The sequence below is a fragment of the Heteronotia binoei genome, chromosome 12, assembly GCF_032191835.1.
Source record: "Heteronotia binoei isolate CCM8104 ecotype False Entrance Well chromosome 12, APGP_CSIRO_Hbin_v1, whole genome shotgun sequence".
Lineage (NCBI taxonomy): Eukaryota > Metazoa > Chordata > Lepidosauria > Squamata > Gekkonidae > Heteronotia > Heteronotia binoei.
Window position 1 is genome coordinate 27,811,503 of NC_083234.1, and position 20,763 is coordinate 27,832,265.

At 44.0% G+C, this 20,763-nt stretch overlaps 1 protein-coding gene across 1 annotated transcript in view; it reads right to left on the reverse strand.

The window, feature by feature from the left end:
• The window catches only part of SIAE (sialic acid acetylesterase), a 22,317-nt gene continuing 1,554 nt past the window's right edge, over nucleotides 1-20,763 (reverse strand). Inside the window, exons 2-11 of the mRNA XM_060250695.1 lie at nucleotides 20,558-20,700; nucleotides 17,152-17,313; nucleotides 9,722-9,894; nucleotides 7,814-7,952; nucleotides 5,289-5,472; nucleotides 3,194-3,303; nucleotides 2,970-3,103; nucleotides 2,259-2,413; nucleotides 1,560-1,755; nucleotides 1-390 (exon numbers count right to left, since the gene is read on the reverse strand). Coding sequence (XP_060106678.1) covers nucleotides 154-390; nucleotides 1,560-1,755; nucleotides 2,259-2,413; nucleotides 2,970-3,103; nucleotides 3,194-3,303; nucleotides 5,289-5,472; nucleotides 7,814-7,952; nucleotides 9,722-9,894; nucleotides 17,152-17,313; nucleotides 20,558-20,606 — 1,539 coding nt within the window. The 5' untranslated portion in view covers nucleotides 20,607-20,700 and the 3' untranslated portion in view covers nucleotides 1-153. The remainder of the gene's footprint in view (nucleotides 391-1,559; nucleotides 1,756-2,258; nucleotides 2,414-2,969; nucleotides 3,104-3,193; nucleotides 3,304-5,288; nucleotides 5,473-7,813; nucleotides 7,953-9,721; nucleotides 9,895-17,151; nucleotides 17,314-20,557; nucleotides 20,701-20,763) is intronic.

The following is a 20,763-nucleotide window of genomic DNA, read 5'->3' on the forward strand; positions in this document are numbered from 1 at the left end:
AGCACAAGGTGGTACAGGTAATACAGCAAGCTCTAATTCTTCTAGCCAACGCCTGTAGGTCTAGAGATTCTGCACAGCTCAATTAGCCTTTTTGCTATAGCAGTGGATGGGAACAAAACAACAGCTCATCAGTCCGACACCACCCACCCGTATTCATGACACGACCCAACTGGGGTTATTGTGAGAAAATGAAATGAATGGCGGGGCAGGCAACGACTGCATGTTGTAAAGGGGGCACTGTTTGTACTCGCAAGGCCACTCAGTCCATGCATACCGCAGGCCAGTCACCGTTTCAGGGCAAGTGAGGTTGTGTAGAGTCACTGTGCGGAAGGAGGCAGTTCCAATAGGTATTGCATTCCACTTGCACAGAGCTGGGTTGGAACAGCATACCTGCCAGAGAGAGACAGAACACTCAAACCTGCTTGGTATCTGGAGCACTGAAATTAATGCCAAAGAACACTCCACTAGTGGAAACTTCTGAATGCCTGGCAGATGCCTGGCCTATGAACGAATCCCTGGATGTTTTGATTTTTATTGAAAAGTTGGACAGGAGGTTCCGATGGATTGGACAATAGGAAGGGATTGCTTAACCCTTTTCACAGTCCAACACCCCACCCCTCCATAATCTGCTCTCAGGTCTATATTTTTCACCAGCAGGTCTAACAGAAGCTGGGGAGAGATGTTAGAGTAGGACAGTGATGCCAGAGGGAAAGAATTATGGAACATATGAAGTCCCAGGTGTATTAAAGACATATAAGGCTGCTTTAAACTGAATCCAACCAGCTTGCCTGCCTCACTATTTTATTTATTTAAAACATTAACTCCCTTTCAGATCACAAGGTGGCTTGCAATGCAAATAAAACAATTTTACCCAATGTGTGTATTTTCAGGTCTCAAACAAGGAAAGACGACGACTGCAGACATATACCCCGCCCTACTCTCTGAATCAGAGACTCAGATCGGTTTACAATTTCCTATATCTTCTCCCCCCATTACACACACCCTCTGAGGTGGGTGGGGCTGAGAGGGCTCTCACAGCAGCTGCCCTTTCAAAGGCAACTCCTGCGAGAGCTATGGCTGACGCAAGGCCATTCCAGCAGGCGCAAGTGGAGGAGTGGGGAATCAAACCCGGTTCTCTCAGATAAGAGTCTGCACACTTAACCACTACACCAAACTGGCTCTTTGCTTCTACAACATCTACTAGCAGATATCTTCCACTAAAATTATCATAAACTATAGTTTGGACCTTTATAGATACTAAGTATATGGTCACAGCAACGTTGTGAGGTTTGCCATGTGACTCACTAGGGATCTGTCCCTGGCCAATCAGATCCACACATTCCATTTCCAGCACTATGAACTTTGTCAGCTTTATACCAATATAGCTGCCAGTGCATCCTTCCCTGGGGAACTGTTGAATGGTTATGAGTGCTGAAAACAATCTCCTTACTGTTTCTCATAGGAACAAGACTAGAGGTCCTTGAATAGCAGCCAATATGGCTGTGCACCATTCCCATGAAGTTACAGGATATAAACAGCATTTCCCTGATAACTCTTACCTCAAATACTTTGCTGTCCATGTGGTGGAGCTGAATATTCTGGCTGTAGGTAACATTCAGAATCTTAAGGGATACATCCACTTGCACTTGCTGAGGGTATGGGCCTTGGAAGGTCAGATTGTCTTTACCATAAGCCACTGCCAGAGCCCCAAGGTGCAATCTATAGGCCACGCTCTGTTTATCACGGGGATGGATACTATAAAGCGAGGGGAAAAATATGTATATTTTGGTTCTCACTTGAAACACTCCATTTCCAGTTTTCAGTTACAAAGGAAAGTGTGTATGTGTGGTGCATAAGCAAAGAGATAAACAGTGTATATGTCACTCTTTCTTTTATGGAATCTTGGAATGTACCAGAACTTACTACTTGAGTTACCCTGCTTCTTTCTACTAGCAGTCATCAAAATGCAATCTCCAGGCCTGGATCATGTCTGTCTCCCCATCCCTTTGCCATTCCATTCTTCCCTAACAAGGGAATAAGTTTGGGGATAAACTACCCTCTGGTTAGGCCCTTACGCTTAGAAGGGGAATATTTTTTGCCCTTTGATGGTCCCCATTTTTTGTACACCTTTCCACATGTATCATGAGCCCTTATATTGCCTCTGTCACCCCAATTCTTAATGGGACAGCAGCTGCTCTAGAGTTGTTACAGCTGCTTGGAAGGGCCTGGACACCCTAAACCAAGCAGGGCTTTCTTACCTGCCATAGGGAGATGAGCCATCACAAAGGTCTAAGGAAACAGCCATAAAAGTATTGGGCATTTTCTTATTAGGGACATAGCCGTAGTCTGCTGTTTGATGCCATCGGATACGCGGAAAGCTGTCATCAACTTCTACTCGACGATCTGTAGATAACTGCAACACAGGAAGAGCTGAAACCTAGCTGAAATTGTGGATCACGTAACCATTCTAGGCTATAATCCCATTATTCATGCTTGTGCTTCCTGTTGCGGATGGAACAACATGTTTCATAGGGCTCAACACTGTCAGTGCAAATGCCATCCACATGCTGAATCCCAATAGTCTCATCATGTATTAGCAGCAACACATAATGCCAGTTAGGGGTGAGGGACAGGACAATAATGAGGTATCAGGATATAATATGCAGTTCCACACTATATTGGGGGATTATACAAGGGGATCTCTCTTTTTCTTGGGATTAATGTTAGTCACATATGGAGAGTGACATACAGCACTGCCCCACATTTTGCTGACCACCCCCAGGCATAAGAAGATTCAGGCTTTGTTGCACTCAAGTGCTCAGCAAAGGTTAAAGATGCAGGAAATCAGTGCAAATACAGAAATGAGTCTGAAACCCACTTAAAAAAAATTGTATTCCTGCATTTCTTCCCTTATGTCTGCCAGGGCCAAACAGCCATCCCAGCGTTCACACCATACCTCTGGCCATTACCTGGACAAAGCCAAAGGGGAAGTCCTGCTCCGTTTGCCCAACTGACCCTTCATGGAAAGCTTCTCGCCAGTCTTCAATGAGTGCTGGGAACGTGCAGTTGTACAGATCGGTGTTTACTAAAGTGTTTGCTTCACCTGGGAGAAGCACACAGAAGATGAGACAGGCCAAATGCATCAGTGACAGTGCCATCATCCCAGCTCAGTCCGCCTGCCAGTTTTATGTACCTTGGTACCAAACAACACCTTGGAGGGTCATGTTGAGAAGAGGGTGGATCATTGCATTCCAGAGCACAGAAAATTCTTTAGGGCCAGAAAACAGAAAAAAGGCAGGGAAGCTAGAAACATGAGATAAATCCATTAGGTGGGGGCCTTATTTTACTGCACACAGATATTGCTTGATCAGTGATGGCTGGGTCCTCTCTAAATCCAGAGCTCACTAAGTACTGGACTAATGTTTGCTATACAAAACAGGGGAATCTGTCTTGGGCCAGCAAGTGCAAACTGCAGGTTTATACACCGTAAGTTACATTACTGCCTTCTGATGCCACTCTCTTTCTCAAAGGTGGTCAAGCATTTCTTTGCTGTTATTTAAGACTTGGCAGATATGCCTATATCTGACCCACATTTAATGTTTCCACTGTCTCTAGCACCTCTGAGATATTCTTTAGTAAGAGTGAAGACAGATCCATAATATTTATAGAGCAGTGGGAGTGACTTGAAACCAGTCTCACCACATTTATTAAAAATAAATCTTCTGGGGACAAGCTCTGAAAAGCTTTTTCTAAAAGTCTGCAGCGTTGTTTAACAAAAGCTGGTTGTGGAGGCCATCAGTTAGCAAATGCCCATAATGTCACTGACGCATCTCTTTTCAACCCCCCAGAGTAGTTCTTGAAACAGGGTGGGGCTGTTTTTTGTGGGGGAGGCAGGGGACATATGAACATGTTGACATATGAACAACATACATATTAATATACATTTACATACTAATAAATACACATTTACCACCGGAGGAAAAAACCCTTTTAAAACTAGACTATCCCACCGAATACACAAAGGGAAACGTGAGGACTAACCCAGCATGTGACTGTGGGAATGTATCCCTGCAATGGGACACAAACCTGCCATTGCAATTTGGAAGTGAAGACTAGTGCCAGCGTCAAGGGTCAACATGGTGGGTATTTTCCAAGCCCCACAGCTTGGCATAGGGGCTTGCCCAGTGCTGACCAGAAACACTTGGTTCATCTACTTCCACTAGGAATAGAAGATTACCCAAGTGCCCTTGTGACATCCAGAGCAATCTTCCAGACCATGTTCAGGGGCCCAGCCAGAGCAGGACACAACTGTTTGGGACTTGCTGCTCTTCTCTCCCTCTTCCAGGTTATTCAGGGGCACGCTGTACCTAATGGGAAAAACACTGGAGAACATTTATCCCATGTTCGTCAACCTGTGAAAAGCTTACTGTGGCTGCTCTTAAAAACTGAACTGAACTGCCTCTGTACTAACTACGTTCATTTGCTTACCTCTTTAATAACTACTTTTGAAAACAACTTGGGAAACATGCAGCTTTGTGCATCTCCACCATACTAAGATGCCGTGGCGAAAGGGATAAGGGCCAGGTTGAGAGCTAATATTTCAGTCCACACTCCTCCTTGCACTGCTCTAAGATGAAGTAGGGAGGTCTACCTTTCTTCAACATAGTTGAACCTCGCTAATGCGTATTTGCACTGCATCTATACTGATTCTCAAAATATTTGCAGCATAAACCATACATCAGCTATATGTAAATTAATAATCAACCAGAATTTGGCAGATGTTTGTATCTGATTTGCTTGATTATTTTCTATTGCAAAAGAGCATGCCATTGTGCTTAATAAACTGGTTTGATTTGTAAATCTAATAAAGTAGTGTGTCTTGAGGCCAGTGGAATCCCAAAAAGAACCCAGTAGAACACAGTGTAACATAAAGTCTTTATACGTTTGTTGCTGAGGAAGCACTTTTCATGCATCGGATAAAATGTACTCTAGCCCACAGAAGCCCTGTTAGTCTTAAAACTCATGTTTGTTCCTCCTGCAACAGACTTGCATAGAATTTTAAGCTAGATGCAGCTCATGGAAGTTATTATCCTGGCTCTAAATGCAGCTGTGGGCTTACAGATTTCCTGCCACTGTAAACAGTGAGGTAGCTTGTATAAGGCAACCACAGGGAGAGAGACTGCCAGAGAACAGCCTCTACACAGCAGTCAGTGAGAATGCAAAGGCAACCGGTCTATTAAGAAATATATAAGAAAGGAGCTGAACCTGATGTCATCAGCTCTTCTTACCTTCTATAGTCCTTTGAGAGTCCACATTTATGCAGTGCCCTTCGAGATGACCAGGCTTCAATTGGTGTCCCACCCCAGGAGGACTCTACCAGTCCTATGGGATACCGGAGCGTCTCATACAGATAGCGTCCAAACAGCCAGCACACAGCAGAGAAGTAACCAAAATCTCCATGGCCCAAGTTTTCTTTACAGATAAATGTTTAAAAGGCAATAAGATATTTAGAAGTCTAGAAAGGAATATGACTGTATACAACCGGCTTCTTCTGATACACTTTCAGTTAGGAGCCACAGCACAGCTTTGTTAAGTACTGCGGCATATCCTGGTTCACAATCTTGCTCATCCTGAAGAGGGACGCTTGGTCTGATTCACTGTTACTGCTGTAAAAACACTGTCTTGTTTTCACTCTTCCCTTGTGAAAGCTGAACCTGCATGTCTGTATTGTCAAAGCAGTTTCTGTCTACTTATGCTAAATTTCTTGATAAACTTCTGGAATTTAGAATCATTGTATATAGCAGGGGTGGCCAACGGTAGCTCTCCAGATGTTTTTTGCCTACAACTCCCATCAGCCCCAGCCAGCAAGGCCAATGGCTGGGGCTGATGGGAGTTGTAGGCAAAAAACATCTGGAGAGCTACCATTGGCCACCCCTGGCATATAGCATAGAAAGGGTGTAAAGGTGATCTAAAATGGCATTAAAAGGAACAAATGAACTGGTGACATCAATAGTGAAAATGGGCAAAACAAACAGGCTCCCAATGACAACATATAAACCCAACAACAAAGTACCTCTGTAATTCTGACATGCTTAAATACCATATACTCCATCTTCCACGTTCCTTTGAGCAAGTTGCTAGGTCTGTTTCTGCTCTGCATTCCTAGATATGAGGGTTTTTTCATTGCCTGCGATCTCACGGCAACTTGGTGGTGGTGGAGGAAAGCGTGACCCCACAGGGTTTGAAATACTGGAGAGGTTTAGCGGCAGCTTGCCCTGCCTGCCTCTGTTTAACAACAGTGGTTTTCCTTAAGTGGTCTCCCATACAAGTACTAACCAGGGCAAAAGCTGCTTAGCTTCTGAGATTTGGCTAGCCTAGGCCATCCATGGTAAATTAGCATTTCAATAACATCCTGATTCAGTATATGAAGTGGACAGAAATGGTAAGTGGGACTTACAGTACCATACTAAGCACAGTGACACCCTTCTAAATTCCTTGAAGAGTATTATTTTAGAAGGGTGCAGCTCAGCTAAGGATGGCATTGGATACATTCACTAAATAGCATGCTTTGCAACTGGATTTTTACTGTGTAAGAATAGCAATAAACACTTGCAAACAGCCACCGTGTGAAAGCACCCACTGATAATGCCTTTCTGCTTCAGGAAACCATGCACATACTGTCTCCTGTCCCAGCAGCCCATCCTACCAGTGCAAAAACTAATTTTTGGACGATTCCGCAGTAGCCTTTGCTCCGGTTTCATGGCTTTATTTCTCCCGGGGCAGATGTCGGTTTCCGCATGTTCTGCCCCGCGTTGGCTTTTGACCTGCCTCTAAAGTGGAGTCGCCCCGTGCCAAGCAGATCCTCATTTTGTGAGAAGTTTATTTTTGTTCCGGGCTCGGGGCCCTAGATTTCTGTGCAGAACTCATACGAACTCGCTGTCAAGCTTCCAAAGCAGCAGGACTCACCCACAGAAATTCCACGCCCATGATTCTGCCCTGTTATTTCGTCATAGATCTCCCAACTTGCCCACCTCTAAGAGTTTCTTTTTTAAAGAAATGCATTTTGCGTTACAACGTAACTTCCTTTTAAAATGTAACGCGATTACCCTTCTTGTTCCTGCATCCTAAGAACACATCGTTATGTGCTTTCGCCCGCCCCCACTCTTTGTTTTCCATGTGAATTTAAAAGGTTAACCTTTTAAAAAAAGAAGGGAGCGGAACGATGGAAAATCATACTCCGCGCGGTAGTGTGAGGGATGAGCCAATCAGGATGCAGCTGGGATGTGAATGGCTGCTGCACTGATCAATATTCATTTCCCCTCCCCTCCAAAAAAAAAATCCGTGTTGCTATGTTATAGGCGTAACCACGCATATGTAAAAAAGGGGGGGGGACGTCTGAGGAAGGGAGGGGAAAATTGCTCTGATTGTGAAGGGACTACGGGAGCAAAATCAATGCAGAAACAGAACACGCGCGGCAGATTGGGTATTAAATCCAGGAAAAATCCTCTAATGCGGAATCAGGAAATCAGACCCGCATGCAACAGCCCCGCAGCGATTAGGAGGCAAACGCCAAGTGCGGAATCAGCCTTTGCTTTGCACGAACGGATCAGAGGTGACGTTAACTAAAACTCACAAGCAAAACCTGGAAAAGAACATAAGATAAAATAGTTGCTGATACAACATATGCTGTTATAAGGGCAATCGGTCTCTAGCTAAACCACAAAATCTACAGGAGTTGTGAACACCGCACCAACAAGTTCACCAAAATGACTTTTTTAAAGCATTCATTTTTCAAACTTCTGCAGACTCTTACCAGCTGTGGGCACAGACCACTGCAGATCGATATCGGGAAGATCCAGCAGTTCCTCTTCTGACTGAGCAAGAGAAGCTGTGAACACACGGATATATGGAAAGTGCGGAGCCTGTGCGAGCTCCTTGCTGGCATTGAATATCTAGGAAATGGGACAGATTCCATTGAAACCATAATTTTAAAAGCTGAAAACAAATGAATTTTTTTCTTGGGTGTTAAGTCTTCTTGAGCAATGATTTACAGATGCAGAACCACACAGCTACCAAAATCTGTTTCCCCAGATTCGGACAATGAAATCAATTACCAAGATTCTTTTTTTTATTCCTAGCAAAGAAATGTAAGAGTCTGCATGAGCCCAGAAGTCCAGTGGCTACCCATCTGGAATTATCTGCATGGGCTGTGGGATTCAGGAGGCACTCTTCCCCAGCATTTTTGGTGTAGTGTTCCCCAGTTTGGTGTAGTGGTTAAGTGTGCGGACTCTTATCTGGGAGAACTGGGTTTGATTCCCCACTCCTCCACTTGCACCTGCTGGAATGGCCTTGGGTTAGCCGTAGCTATCGCAGGAGTTGTCCTTGAAAGGGCAGCTGCTGTGAGAGCCCTCTCAGCCCCACCCACCTCACAGGGTGTCTGTTGTGCAGGGAGAAGATATAGGAGATTGTAAGCCACTCTAAGTCTCTGATTCAGAGAGAAGGGCAGGGTATAAATCTGCAGTCTTCTTCTTCTTCTGCCCCTAAGTCTAAAAACCATGTCATGTGCCTTTGCCGTTCCGCTTTCTTCTTTTGATCTATTCATCCTCAGATTGGCAGCTGCCAGGCAATACATTTGGAGAGGTTGAAACAGTTATTTTTTTGCTTTTCTAATTTTAAGTGTGTGATGATTCCCCAGCTCCAGAAGGATCTTTTCTGGCATTCTTTCTAGCGTGAAACATATATTTTATCCTTTTAACGGGTCAGTTAATGCAGATGAGAGGCTAAAGTACAGGGTACAAATTATAGAACAGGATTTACCAGTCCACTCCGCCACAACTGTGCAGGCAGAGTTTTACAGTCTAGTGTAAAAAGGAGTGACAGCCACCAAAGGCTGAGAACCTTGCGAGAATATCTGACCACCATATTCACAGGAAAATATACAGAAGCATGTAGGCAAGGTCTACAAAAACACAGGGGAATATCCAATACATCATTAAGAGTACTATGCACCACTAAACACATGTCATCCTCTGCCCATATAATGACACCCACCCAGGGCCATAGCCAGGATTTCATGTTTGGTGGGGCCCACAGCAGGATTGTTGTTTGGGGGAGGGGGCACCCAGTTTGGTGGCCCTGGACTCCATAATCTGCCTTGAGTTCCACAAGCCAACCCTCCCTTCGCCTGGGCAGTCACAGCAGCTCCACTCCTCCACCCCTTTTTTATGTGTCCCTCTCTGAGAGAGACAGAGAACTCTTGCCTCTCCCCTCACCCTTTGCTTTGCACACTGTGTTAAGGAAGGGGAGAGAAAAAAGCAAAAAGACCAGCAGCAATGCTACTACTTGTTCAGGGTGGCAGAGAGCAAAGCAGACAGATTGGGGGCCCTCCAGGGGAGGAGCCATACAGTTGGAAGGGGTGCTAAAGACACAGGTCTGCCCCCGCAAGGGCCCCAATGTAACGACAGGCCTGAACACACCTGATAAAGTGGGCTCTAGCCTACAAAAACATTATGTTGGAATAAAAAACTTATTAATCTCTAAAGAAGGCTTTTTACTTTTTGCTGCAAGAAATGAGCTTTTAAGTGTGCAAAAAATTCCATCATGCACAAGCTGCAGCTGTGCTTCAATAACATACAAGGCACACGCAGTCAAACAACTATTCCAACGGTTTTAAAAATTGTCCACTGCCTCCACCACTGTGCTCTAAGGAAGTGTGGCTCACCTGAGAAACTGTCATCTCCATGTTACTTTGCCCACTGCAAAGCCAGACGTCTCCAAAGTAGACATCTTGCAGCATAATGCTGGACACCTCGTCTTCATAGAACTGATGTACCTCTATGGAGTAAGGACCACCCTGTGGCATGGCAATCAGGACTACCTTCCAGATCCTAAAGACTTGAGAAAAAAGTTTGAAAACAAAGCTTCAGGCTTCTTTATCAGTCCAAAACAATTCCTAGGCAATATTCAGCTGGTAGAAGGAAATGAAGAGACAGCAAAGCCTTCCCCACTAGCCCTGTTAGGAACAGTTGCTATTTGCTTCCAGAAGTCTCCATCAATGGAGAGTCAACCTTCCATGAATCTGTCCACTATAATTACAGGGTCAGATTTTCACATCCAGTATTGCATCTGCTGGGGAGACTAGCTTATGAGTCATTCACTTATTTAGCTCCCACCCTCCTCCTTCCCACCATCATTGACCACTGTTCAGCTGACACATATACCCAAATAATTTTCATTTCCAGATGCATCTTTTCTTCCTTTTATGGACTTCATAAATCCACTAAGCTAGCTGCCTTGGCCAAAAGTCATTCTAGTGAAGGAAGATAGCAAGGAGTACCCAACCAAGGTTTTAGATAAAGACAGGGATGGCAAAACCAACAGTTCCCTTGCTACACATATACCCATCCTTCCTTCTCCACAATGTCACCTCCAGTCAAACAGATTTTAGAAATAATTCCTAAGTGCGTAAGACTTGTAAGAAATGAAAGTGGATCAGTGTACATGCTACAATCCCTCATTCAAACCGCCTCCCTCTGGATAAACATAGGGAACAGAGGTCCAGCAGTGGCTATTTGCCACAAGGTATAGATGGAACTCTCTGTCTGGGACAAATGATGCTCTGTATCTTGGTGCTGGGGGAGGGCAACAGTGGGAGGGTTTCTAGTGTCCTGGCCCCACTGGTGGACCTCCTGATGGCACCTAGGGTTTTTTTGCTCACTTGTGTGACAGTGTTGGACTGGGTGGGCTACTGGCCTGATCCAACATGGCTTTTCTTATGTTCTTTTTCTGAACCCGCCCCCCCTCCCAACAGTATTATTCACTGAGAGGTGAAATCTCGAAGTTCAATTCCCAGCACATCCAGAATAAAAGAAAACCAGGCTAGGAAGGTGTCTTTGTCTGCGACTCACAAATATATGAAAACTGAAGCATAGTGGCCACAGCTTAGTCCCTATATTTGTTTGGAAAATTTATATGCTGCTTTCCCCAAGAACTGCACCAAGTAGCTCATAAAACAGCACAAAATCATTAAAATTAAGCTATTAAAAACCCACTGGGAGCATTAAAAAGCATAAAAATATTTAGCATCCTAAAACAATCCTTGTAAAGCCACCTTCCAGTTAGAAGCAGAATGCAAACCATTTTACAATCCCTTTGTTAAAAGCCTGGGTAAAAAAGAAATGTGTTGTGTATGCGGACTTTGTACTTCATGTAGAGCGACAGTTTCTGCCTGGCTCATCTGAGGCAATAGGACTGAGCATGGGGACTTGGGAACAATGGGAAGCAGGATCCAAATCTCTGCTTCCCCAGTCCAATCATCAGCCCACTGCTAGTTCAAATGACCCGGTATTCTAGCGTGGGAACTTTGGAGTGTATCCAGTTGGACCCGTTGAGAAGTCTTAGTCTGCTTATTACCATGCTATAATCTCAATAAAAGAGCTTAATTTATCGCTACCAGTCTCTTCATGCATCGAACCCATTATTTAACAGAATGCCTTGGCCCAGTGTCTAAAAAAGAATGACCATTGGTATTTACTGTGAAGGGTCCTTCTGAGGTCAGGAGGCCATCTCTGTGGGTTATTCCCATCCATCCTTCAGGGAGGCAGGAAATACTTTTTTCTACTTCCTATTGGCACCTTTGGAATGACTCGTCCTCCAGTTTTAGGACTCCGAAAGCAGTAACCATAATTCAAGTAATACTCTAATTGTTAAAGAAAACGTACTAAACAAGAGCATTAATGGCCACATAACAGTACCCGGTGAGATACAGGGTAGAAAGGCAAAAAGAAGAGAACAGCACACAGAAACAGGAATGTCGATGATGGGAGGGCCGAGATGGCCTCCTGACCTCAGAGAAGGACCCTTCACGGTAAGTACCAATGGTCATTCTCCCTCTGAGCAGTGTCCCCTAGATGGGTGGGTCATCATAATCGGCTGTTATCACGGTGTGCTGCAAAACTCTTCTTCCAAATAATTTAGCTTGTAATGACAAACAAAAGTGGAAATGGAAAAACATGCAGTAGCTTTACAAGCTTCTTCTGCAAATGATCTATTGTAGGGCTGCGTTGGTGGATGAATTACACAAGGAATGTGCCATGATTCTGGTAGGTGTCTCCAGGCTAGAAGCCTTGTAGGCAGCATATCACAAGCCTTGAGAACTAAGCTAATGGAAGTCTTGGACATTCAACCTCCAGACCTGGAGGGTGATATGTTGCTGAAGCAGCTGTCTGTTTTCCTGATGGAGTCTGTCCTTGAAATGTAGATATTAAGCACTCTGTGGATATCCAGGGTATGCCACACAAATTCCTTGGGATGCTTGGACTGTAGGCAAAATGTGGGAAGATAGATCTCTTGTGATCTGTGAAAATTCAAAGAAACTTTAGGCAAAAAAATGTTGGATCAGCCCTGTGTGAAGGATGAAAGGCTTAATTTTACAGATAAGGCACTAATCTCCGAGACTCTGTGAGCTGAGGTTACAATTAAAAAGAGAGTCATCTTAAGTATCCACTACAGACCAACTTCCCTGAAAGGCTCAAAGGGAGACTTTGCAAGGCAGACGATACCGTAACCTCCAAATAGGATAGTGATATACTGGAGGAGGTGCCTAGAGCATAGCATTTTGCAGGAAAACACAGGACATGGTGTTTAGGCAGCTTGTATCCTTCATAAACAGGAAGCACTGTGGTAAGAGCAGCAATCTGACTGTGGATAGTGGAGGACTTTAGACCTAATTGTCAGACCATCCTGGAGAAAAACATAGAACAGTGAAGGGTGCCAACAGTTCAATCTGGTTTTGTTTGCACCATCTCACAAAAGGTGTCCAGATAGTGTTGTGAATGTGATTGGCTCTTGGATAGTGTCGGTTAGTCCAGAAGAGTAACCAGAAGAGTGTTTTGCACTCAATCTCCAGCAGGAAAACAAAGCCAGTCTTGCTGGAGGCACCAGATCAGGCTCTGATTAAGCATGTCTGGAGAGACTGGAATAGAGAGGAGGGCAGATCTCTGTAATCGCCAAGAGCCAAGGATGTCGAGCCCTATGACAGGCCACCAGTATGACCTTGGCCACCTGTTCCCAAATCCTGCAAATGGTCTTAGGAATGAGTAAAGCAGAGGGAAGCAAAGAGGAGTCCTGGGGCAGGAAGACATGAGAACGTCGATCACCTCCACCTTCATGCAGTAATACGCTGTGAAACAAGCGAGGAAGCTGATTCGTGCTTGACACAAACTGATTTAGAAAAGGACATCCTAGGTGTTGGCGAATGAGGTTGAAGATCTTAGGATGGAAGGACCATTCCCCTTCACCAGTCCAGCCATGTGCTGTCCTCCCCTCGATGTACTCCACTCTGATGGGAGATTCCTCTTCCCAGGCAAAGATCCCCAAATCCACTCTGTGGAGCTGAGATGACTGAGAGCCCCTTGCTACCGTAGTACAGATATGCCTTGGTAGCAATGATGTCCATCCTGATAAAGACAGGCTGATGGACCGGATCCAACCTGAAGTAATTCAGAGCCAGCTGGATGACCTTGAGTTCTAGAAGTTGATGGGAAGACTGTTCTTCGAGAGTCCACTGACCCTGTAGCAGAACCTTGTTCAGGATAGCTCCCCAATGTTAGACCTGAGCGTAGAATACCTTGCCCTGTCAAAGACTGCTGACCTTCACCTGCCAGAGAAGACTGGATCTGATGGATACAGGAATCCAGAGATGAAAAATCCTCTTTCCCATGATGGACAACTGGTAGGAACGAAGGGAATGCTGCAGTGGTCTGGAATGAAGCCTGGCCCACCGGACTGTGTCTAAGCAGGAGATCAGCAGACAAATGAGTTTGTCCAGAAACAATAGGGATGAGAAGTTGTCATGGATTACCAGGATTACAGCAGCCTGGATCTTGCGCCTTTTCCTGTGGGAGGAAAAGGGAACTGCAGGATGTGTCAATGATGGTTCCCAGTTGAGACAGTTAAAGGGAACTCTTTGACTGGTTTACAATAAAACCATGTTCCTGTGAGCGGAGGGTGGACTAGGTGCCCCGAATGTATTTGGAGAGGCTGCTGGACCTGATGAGAAGGGCATCCAATTATGGATGGACATAAATCCCCTGGCGCCTGAGGTGGACTACAGGGTTTACCAGTATCTTGATACATGCCCTGGGGGCCTTGGAAAGTCCAAAAGCAAGTGTCCAGCATTGGGAACACTGGCCCTTCACTGCAAATCTGAGAAATATTCTGTGAGCAGGATTAATGGGGATGTGTAAGTAGACATCAGTCAGGACTACTGAAGTCAAAAAATACCTGGGGTTGAAGAGCCTCTGTTATGGACCTCAAAGATTCCCTGAGCAAGCCCCGAAGCGTGACAAACTTGTTGAGAAAATTGAGATCCAAACTGGCCCTCCAATTGGTATTCCTCTCAGAAACCGTGAATAAAATGGAATATACTCCCCAATCCTACTCTGGAAGGGGAATGGGCTGCATAACCCAAATGTGACAAAATGTTGTATGGCCTGTTCAGTGATTACTCTTTGGATGTAGACCTTGGACACCAGAGACTGAATGAGTCGTTCCAATGGGTGATTGCGGATTTTAAGGTATAGTCATGAACAATGACATCTAGGGTCCACAAGTCTTCTTGAGAATACCTCCAGACCAGAAGGAAGGTCGAAAACCTGACTCCCATTGGAAGGGTCATGCAGCCATGCTTGCATGGGACTGGACTCACTTGCCTTTGGGGAGGGGGCACAGATCAAAACCTGGACAAGGAGTGCTAAGCAAAAAAGGAGTGATTTCCCCATCTATCAAAACGCCAGATGTACTGAGACACAGTGTGTTTCTAGTCATGTGTCTTCACCAGAAATCTACCAAGGCAGTCACCAAGAAGACTATCATTCTGGAATGGACAGGCCGATACTATAGATTTGGGAAGCATGCCTGCAGGTCAAGCACTCAACCTCCTACCCACAGTGGTGGAAGTCATGGCCTTAGAAATGAACATTAAGCTGTCCAAGGTGACATCAGCAAGAAAGAAAGCAGCCTTCAGCCTGCTAGTGCCTTCAAGGAGGCAGTGATTGTTCTCTGACAAGACCTGGATAACCTTGCGGACCCTAACAATTGTTGCTCTGGATGTGATGGAGACTGTAGTGGAAGCTCTCACCATCCTCAGAAAGCAGACCAGTAGACTGCAATGCTGCCACGGGCCGTCAACTGGGGAGACCTGTAATAACTCATCCGCATAATTAGACTGAGCATAAAGCATATTAAAAAATGTGGAAACTGCCCATATGAGTCAGGTTTGCCCCATTCCACCCTGAGGTGACATTCAAATATTCAGCCACAGTATGAAAGGGAAAACTCATTAGTACTCATGGCCATAACCTTTCTACAAGAAGCCTTAAGCTCCCATGCATGTGGAAGGTAAGCTTGAAATGCAAGGGCTGCTATAGCCTTTGTTAAGAATGGCACCTTGGTTTCTTCCTCCTCCTCCTCTTTGATAAGGATTCCCCCTCCTCCCAGTCATCAGGCACAGAGTCAGAGAACCTAGGTTCTGCTCCAGGGCTTCTCCATCTCTTTGTATGGGTAACAGCCTACCTGGGTGCCTTAGAGGCCCAGGGCAGGAGGAGCTGATAAGTTTGAGGAGGTTGATCCGAGTCCTGTGACACAACTGCCATCTTAAGGCAGAAAGAAGCCATCCCCCCTTGCATGTTTCTGCAGAAGGTTCACATCACCCCAATGCGGAATAAAGAAACTCCCAGAATTGGGTACTATACCACTGAGGAAGGTGGCTCTGTGAGGATCCTGCTCCATCTGGTATGCTGAACAGACACCTCTGTCACTGTCAGCCATTGCCAGGGCCAGTTGATGTGGAGAGAATGGAGTAGTTGCAAACTCTGAACCTCCAAAATGGCCGCCACCAGCTACTGACAGCCCTGAAGGACTGGCATGCTGTACCAGCAAGCAGCGCTTCTTGGCCTGTAATTCGACTGCTGCCGCTGCTGACTGCTGAGCTCTGTTGAGATGGATAGCACAAACAAGCCATGAAGGCATGTTGGCCCCACCTGAAAGTAGATGGCACTTCTTGGCCTGTCACTTGGCCGCCAGTGTCGCTGACTGCTGGGCTCTGTCGCGACGGATGGCATGAACAAGCCACGAAGGCATGTCAGCCCCGCCTAAAAGGTATGCAGCAATCACAGCTGCAGACACCTCTGACTCCTTGTCAGTCAGAAAAGCCTCTGAGTGTTCTGCCTTCACCATTTGATGAGAGAAAAAATATTATGCAGGAGCACTTCAAAGTGCAAAAAAGTATCGATTCCCTGTAGGCCTCTGAAGAGAGAGGGGGAGGGAGGCAGAGGAGAAAAGTGGTAAGATATAGAAAGGAAACACAGAACATGGAGGAACTTCTCCTGTGAGGAAGAATGCAGCAGATTTTATTTGTTAGTCTTCACCAAAATGAGTTAGAATATAAGGCAGAACAGTGAAGGAAGTATATAAAGGTAGTTATGAGGAAAAATATGTAAGAAAAATCTAGAGTCAGATAAAGGCAAGGCCTGATCTAAGCTGCTCTCCCTGTAGAGGCAGGAAAAGAACTGAAGGGCGGGTCATTCCGAAGGCGCCAACAGGAAGTAGAAAAAGTATTTCCTGCCTCCCTGAAGGATGGATGGGAATAACCCACTGAGATGGCCTCCACCTCAGAGGGAGAACAGGATATTCACCAAGTAAGCCCCAAGGGAATAGGTATTCCACAGGCAAGGCACTGCCACTGAAAAAGCCCTGTCTCTAACGGCTACTTGCCAAACCTCTGTGGTTGGTGGTGGGAGGCAAAAAAGCAGGACTTCTGAAAAGAATCTCAAATGGCATGCTGGACAGTAGAGCAGGAGGCCATCTTTCAAGTGCTTTGGCCCCAACCACAGGTATGGTACCGCTAAACAAGGACTATAGTACCTTTCCTAAAGATAACACTAGGTCTTTGCCTGAAGGTTAACATAGCATAGCAAGCCATCAAACAACTGCTGCTATGACTTTTGAACAGAAAACTGTATTGAGTATTGTTGATAATGAAACACAGCAATACCCTCATGCAGCTAAGACAGAGGAAGCCACAAATGAGCCATGCCTTTCTGGGGAAAGGTGTTGGTGAGAACACGTTCACATCATTTGACAGTTTATTACCTTCCACCTGCACCATTTTTTCCATAACAATATTGAAGTCCTGGCAAACCATCACCTTTACATTGGCACCGGGTTCTCCATAGCCCCATAAAACTGCAGAAGCTGGAGCCTTCTGCAATACCATGTGGTCAGCAAAATAGGAGGCAAAGCGAAGTTCAGCACCTGGAACACATGAAACGTCAGAACATTTCTGTTAGTGACTGCGGCCTCTTTGAAATCCTCCTGCCACATATTGGCTGTGGTGAAGCCACCCCAACATTAGACCTTTTTCACTGCAAAAATATCTACCAATTACTTAGGAAGTATGACACAGAGAAAAGGAACAAACATTTGGATATTTCAGTTTGGTTTATACTTACATTAAAAAAACCCCTCAAGAAAACCAGACCACGTACCAGCTTTCATTGGCACACACATATATACCCACTCTAAAGGGAAAGTCATATATACCCACCCTAAAGGAAAAGTCAACTAAACAATTATGATTTGACACAAAAAGAAAAATCTATATATTTTATAATGAATGAGTGAAATGTGAATGTTGAGAAGTGCATGTTAACACTGGTAATTTGGCAAATATAAAAAAATAAATACTTATTTCCCTCATTTGTTGACAAACCCTAACGGATATTTATAATCCAGTTTAGGTGAGCGTCAACAGTCATCATTCTGTTTCTGGGGTATCAGAAATCTGCAAAAAGTGATCTGAGTGATCTCAGATTCTCAACATTAATACGTGAATAGCAACATTCATCACATTTTGAAAAGGTACTGCTGGATCAACATTCCTTTGTTAGGCTGATATTCCAGCAGATGCCTTCTCAATGTGAGCTATTACAGTTTGAACTCCTGCTGTCATTCTCATTCAAGGATCCATCACAGCTTGGGAGAAGGTGTCACCCCTACAGCTCAAGAAAGAGGACAGATATGCAATTGGGCAGGAGTCAGAAACATGGAAGAAACAGAGACTCAGCTGAGAACTGGCTGCTGCTATTTGTTATTTATGGATGTAAAAATATCAGAAGCTCCATCTACAGTGTTCCCACAGACCACACAACTGGTCATTTGCACCCAATGGGGGATATGGACTTGTATTTTTTGAACAGCAGCCCACAAGACACATGACAAACCACTTGAAACTAAAGGGAGTTTCAAAAGTAGTTAGCAATTTGGCATGGAGATCAGAGGAAGGCGGGGGGGGATGAAAACTCACACTAGGCATGATAAAGACCTAATGTAAGACTCTGGATAACAGTACACAAATCTACAGCGGGTTTTATTTTTTAATTAAGGTATTTAACCTTACCACCTAAAACACCACATGAAATTTCTTTTGCATAAGCAAGTGTCACTGATAGCCTTTTTAAACTCACAAAAATCCAGGGAATATAAACTGTCTATCAGTCACTGCTACAAGTTTTTCCTCCTGCCAAAATCTGTAAAGGATTATATTCCAAAAAGGTACATTTAGCTGAATGGAGTTAAATGTTAAAACTAAGTAGATATTCATTCAAATAAACTAAAACTTGTAAACTTTTTTTTTGCATAAACAAGTGATTTAACACATTGCACAGCAATGCTTTCCAAAAACCCCCATTGCCTAAGGAACATTTAAAGGGATAAAATAATAATGAATTTACATAAGAGACTGCATGAACAATCAAGGCACACTAACTAAGTAGTATATACAGACACATTATAAAAACAGCATCACAATTCTGAAGCAAACATTCTTTATTATGTCAACATAAGAGCAACAAAGAATATTAAAATGTTCCCTAGCACAACTCAATTAAAATGAAACTGCCATCTTTTTATGGGACCTGGCCTCATGCACTGAACATTACCTTGATACTGAGTAGGTAAAACTTCTCCTGTTGCAATAAAGGTTGAGAAAAACTTCACACACTACATATCAATATGTTAGGCTACTGCTAAAATTCCAAGAGAATTGCCAATAGAAAAAGGTAACACGCCCACTTCCTGAGCCACATTAATGCAACATCTGCGCATGCCCCATAAAGGAAAAGAGCATTACAAATATTTGCAGGTGTTATGAAATTTTATTTTCCCTCTTCTCTGCTACTGCTATGCAGAAACATATATATCCACAGCTACATAAAACAAAGTATGAGTTCAGTGGCATCTTTAAGACCAACAAAATTTAATTCTGGTTATAAGCTTTCGTGTACATGTACACTGGTATCCGAAGAAGTGTGCATGCACGCAAGAGCTTATACCCAGAACTAAACTTTGTTGGTCTTAAAAATGCCAGTGGACTCAAAACTTTGTTCTATTGCCTCAGACCAACATGGCTCCACACATGAATCACAGCTGAAGTTAAGGAAGGTTAAATATTTTCCTCAGCATTTACTCCACTCAAGTACAAAGTCTAAAGGGGCAATTTTAAATAGAGTGTTCCCTCCAGCACGAATATTTTGCACATATTTATTTAGGAAAGTCCCACACTAATGAACAGATTTTACTTCAGAATAAGTATTGCACCACTATTATTAAACTGTGGATTTTTAAAAAACCCTACTGATCTCAATAACACATCTTTAACAGTACCAGTATTTCACTACGATCATTAACAATTCAATCACCAATCACTTTAGCTGCCCCAAACTGTTTTTCTAAGGGAAAGAAAATCTTCAGCATGTCCAAAATCTAGATTATTTCCTCATATAAAATAATAGCAATGAGTTCTTTCTGACTTCTGCAATGTAAATACAGGCAGACATAAGAGCCCACAAAGAAGACGACAAGACATTTCAATGTTTTTTAGAAATCCCAAACAACATGGGTATGTATCTCCACTAATGGCAGCAGTGCTTTTAACATTTAGTTTAATAACCATCTCTCCATTCTGTTTAAAGTCAGACCCTATTTTCCAGTCAGCTGAACAACTGAATTTACATGACAGGTATAAAAAATAAACAACAGAAAGGGAAAAAAGAGAGAGAGAAAAAAAGAGGGCAGAAAAGCCCTTTTACAAAATGGGGTGGGGAAAACCAGCTGCTGCAAAGCAAGTCAGATACTCATCAGAACGCAAAACAAAGGAAAAGAGAAAGCAAAATTTATGGGAGAGAGAAATGGATTAAATAAAATTTGTACTAATTACTGAAGCTACAAAATTACAACTCTCGAATATCAATGAAAACCTTCTGCTATTCACAGAGAATGCTTCTCCAATCCAGTACCCAAGAAAACTGTGTTCCCATTTAATTTCTGTACCCCCCCTCTTCCCATCAGGGAGATTCAAGCAGCATGTACAAGAAAGCAAACATGAACCACAGGTTGCTATGCATTACGGAAGCAAACCATTCTGGAAGGTTTCCAGGTAAGTCTTCCTCTACTCGTATGCCCCTCAGGAAATAATTTATGCAATGCACCCCCCACTCACCTGCCATTAAAGCCCACGTGAACATAAACAACAGACAAACCGCCATCATCTCTCTGAGAACAGGAAGATCCAAGGACAGGAAGTAAAATGAAACTAAGAAGCAGCATCATACATAGACAAGCTTCCTTATGACTGGTCAAGACCTGGAGGAAAGGTGTAGTTTAAAAATGCTTATCATATGTTTCAAGTGTATTTTAAAGAAATGC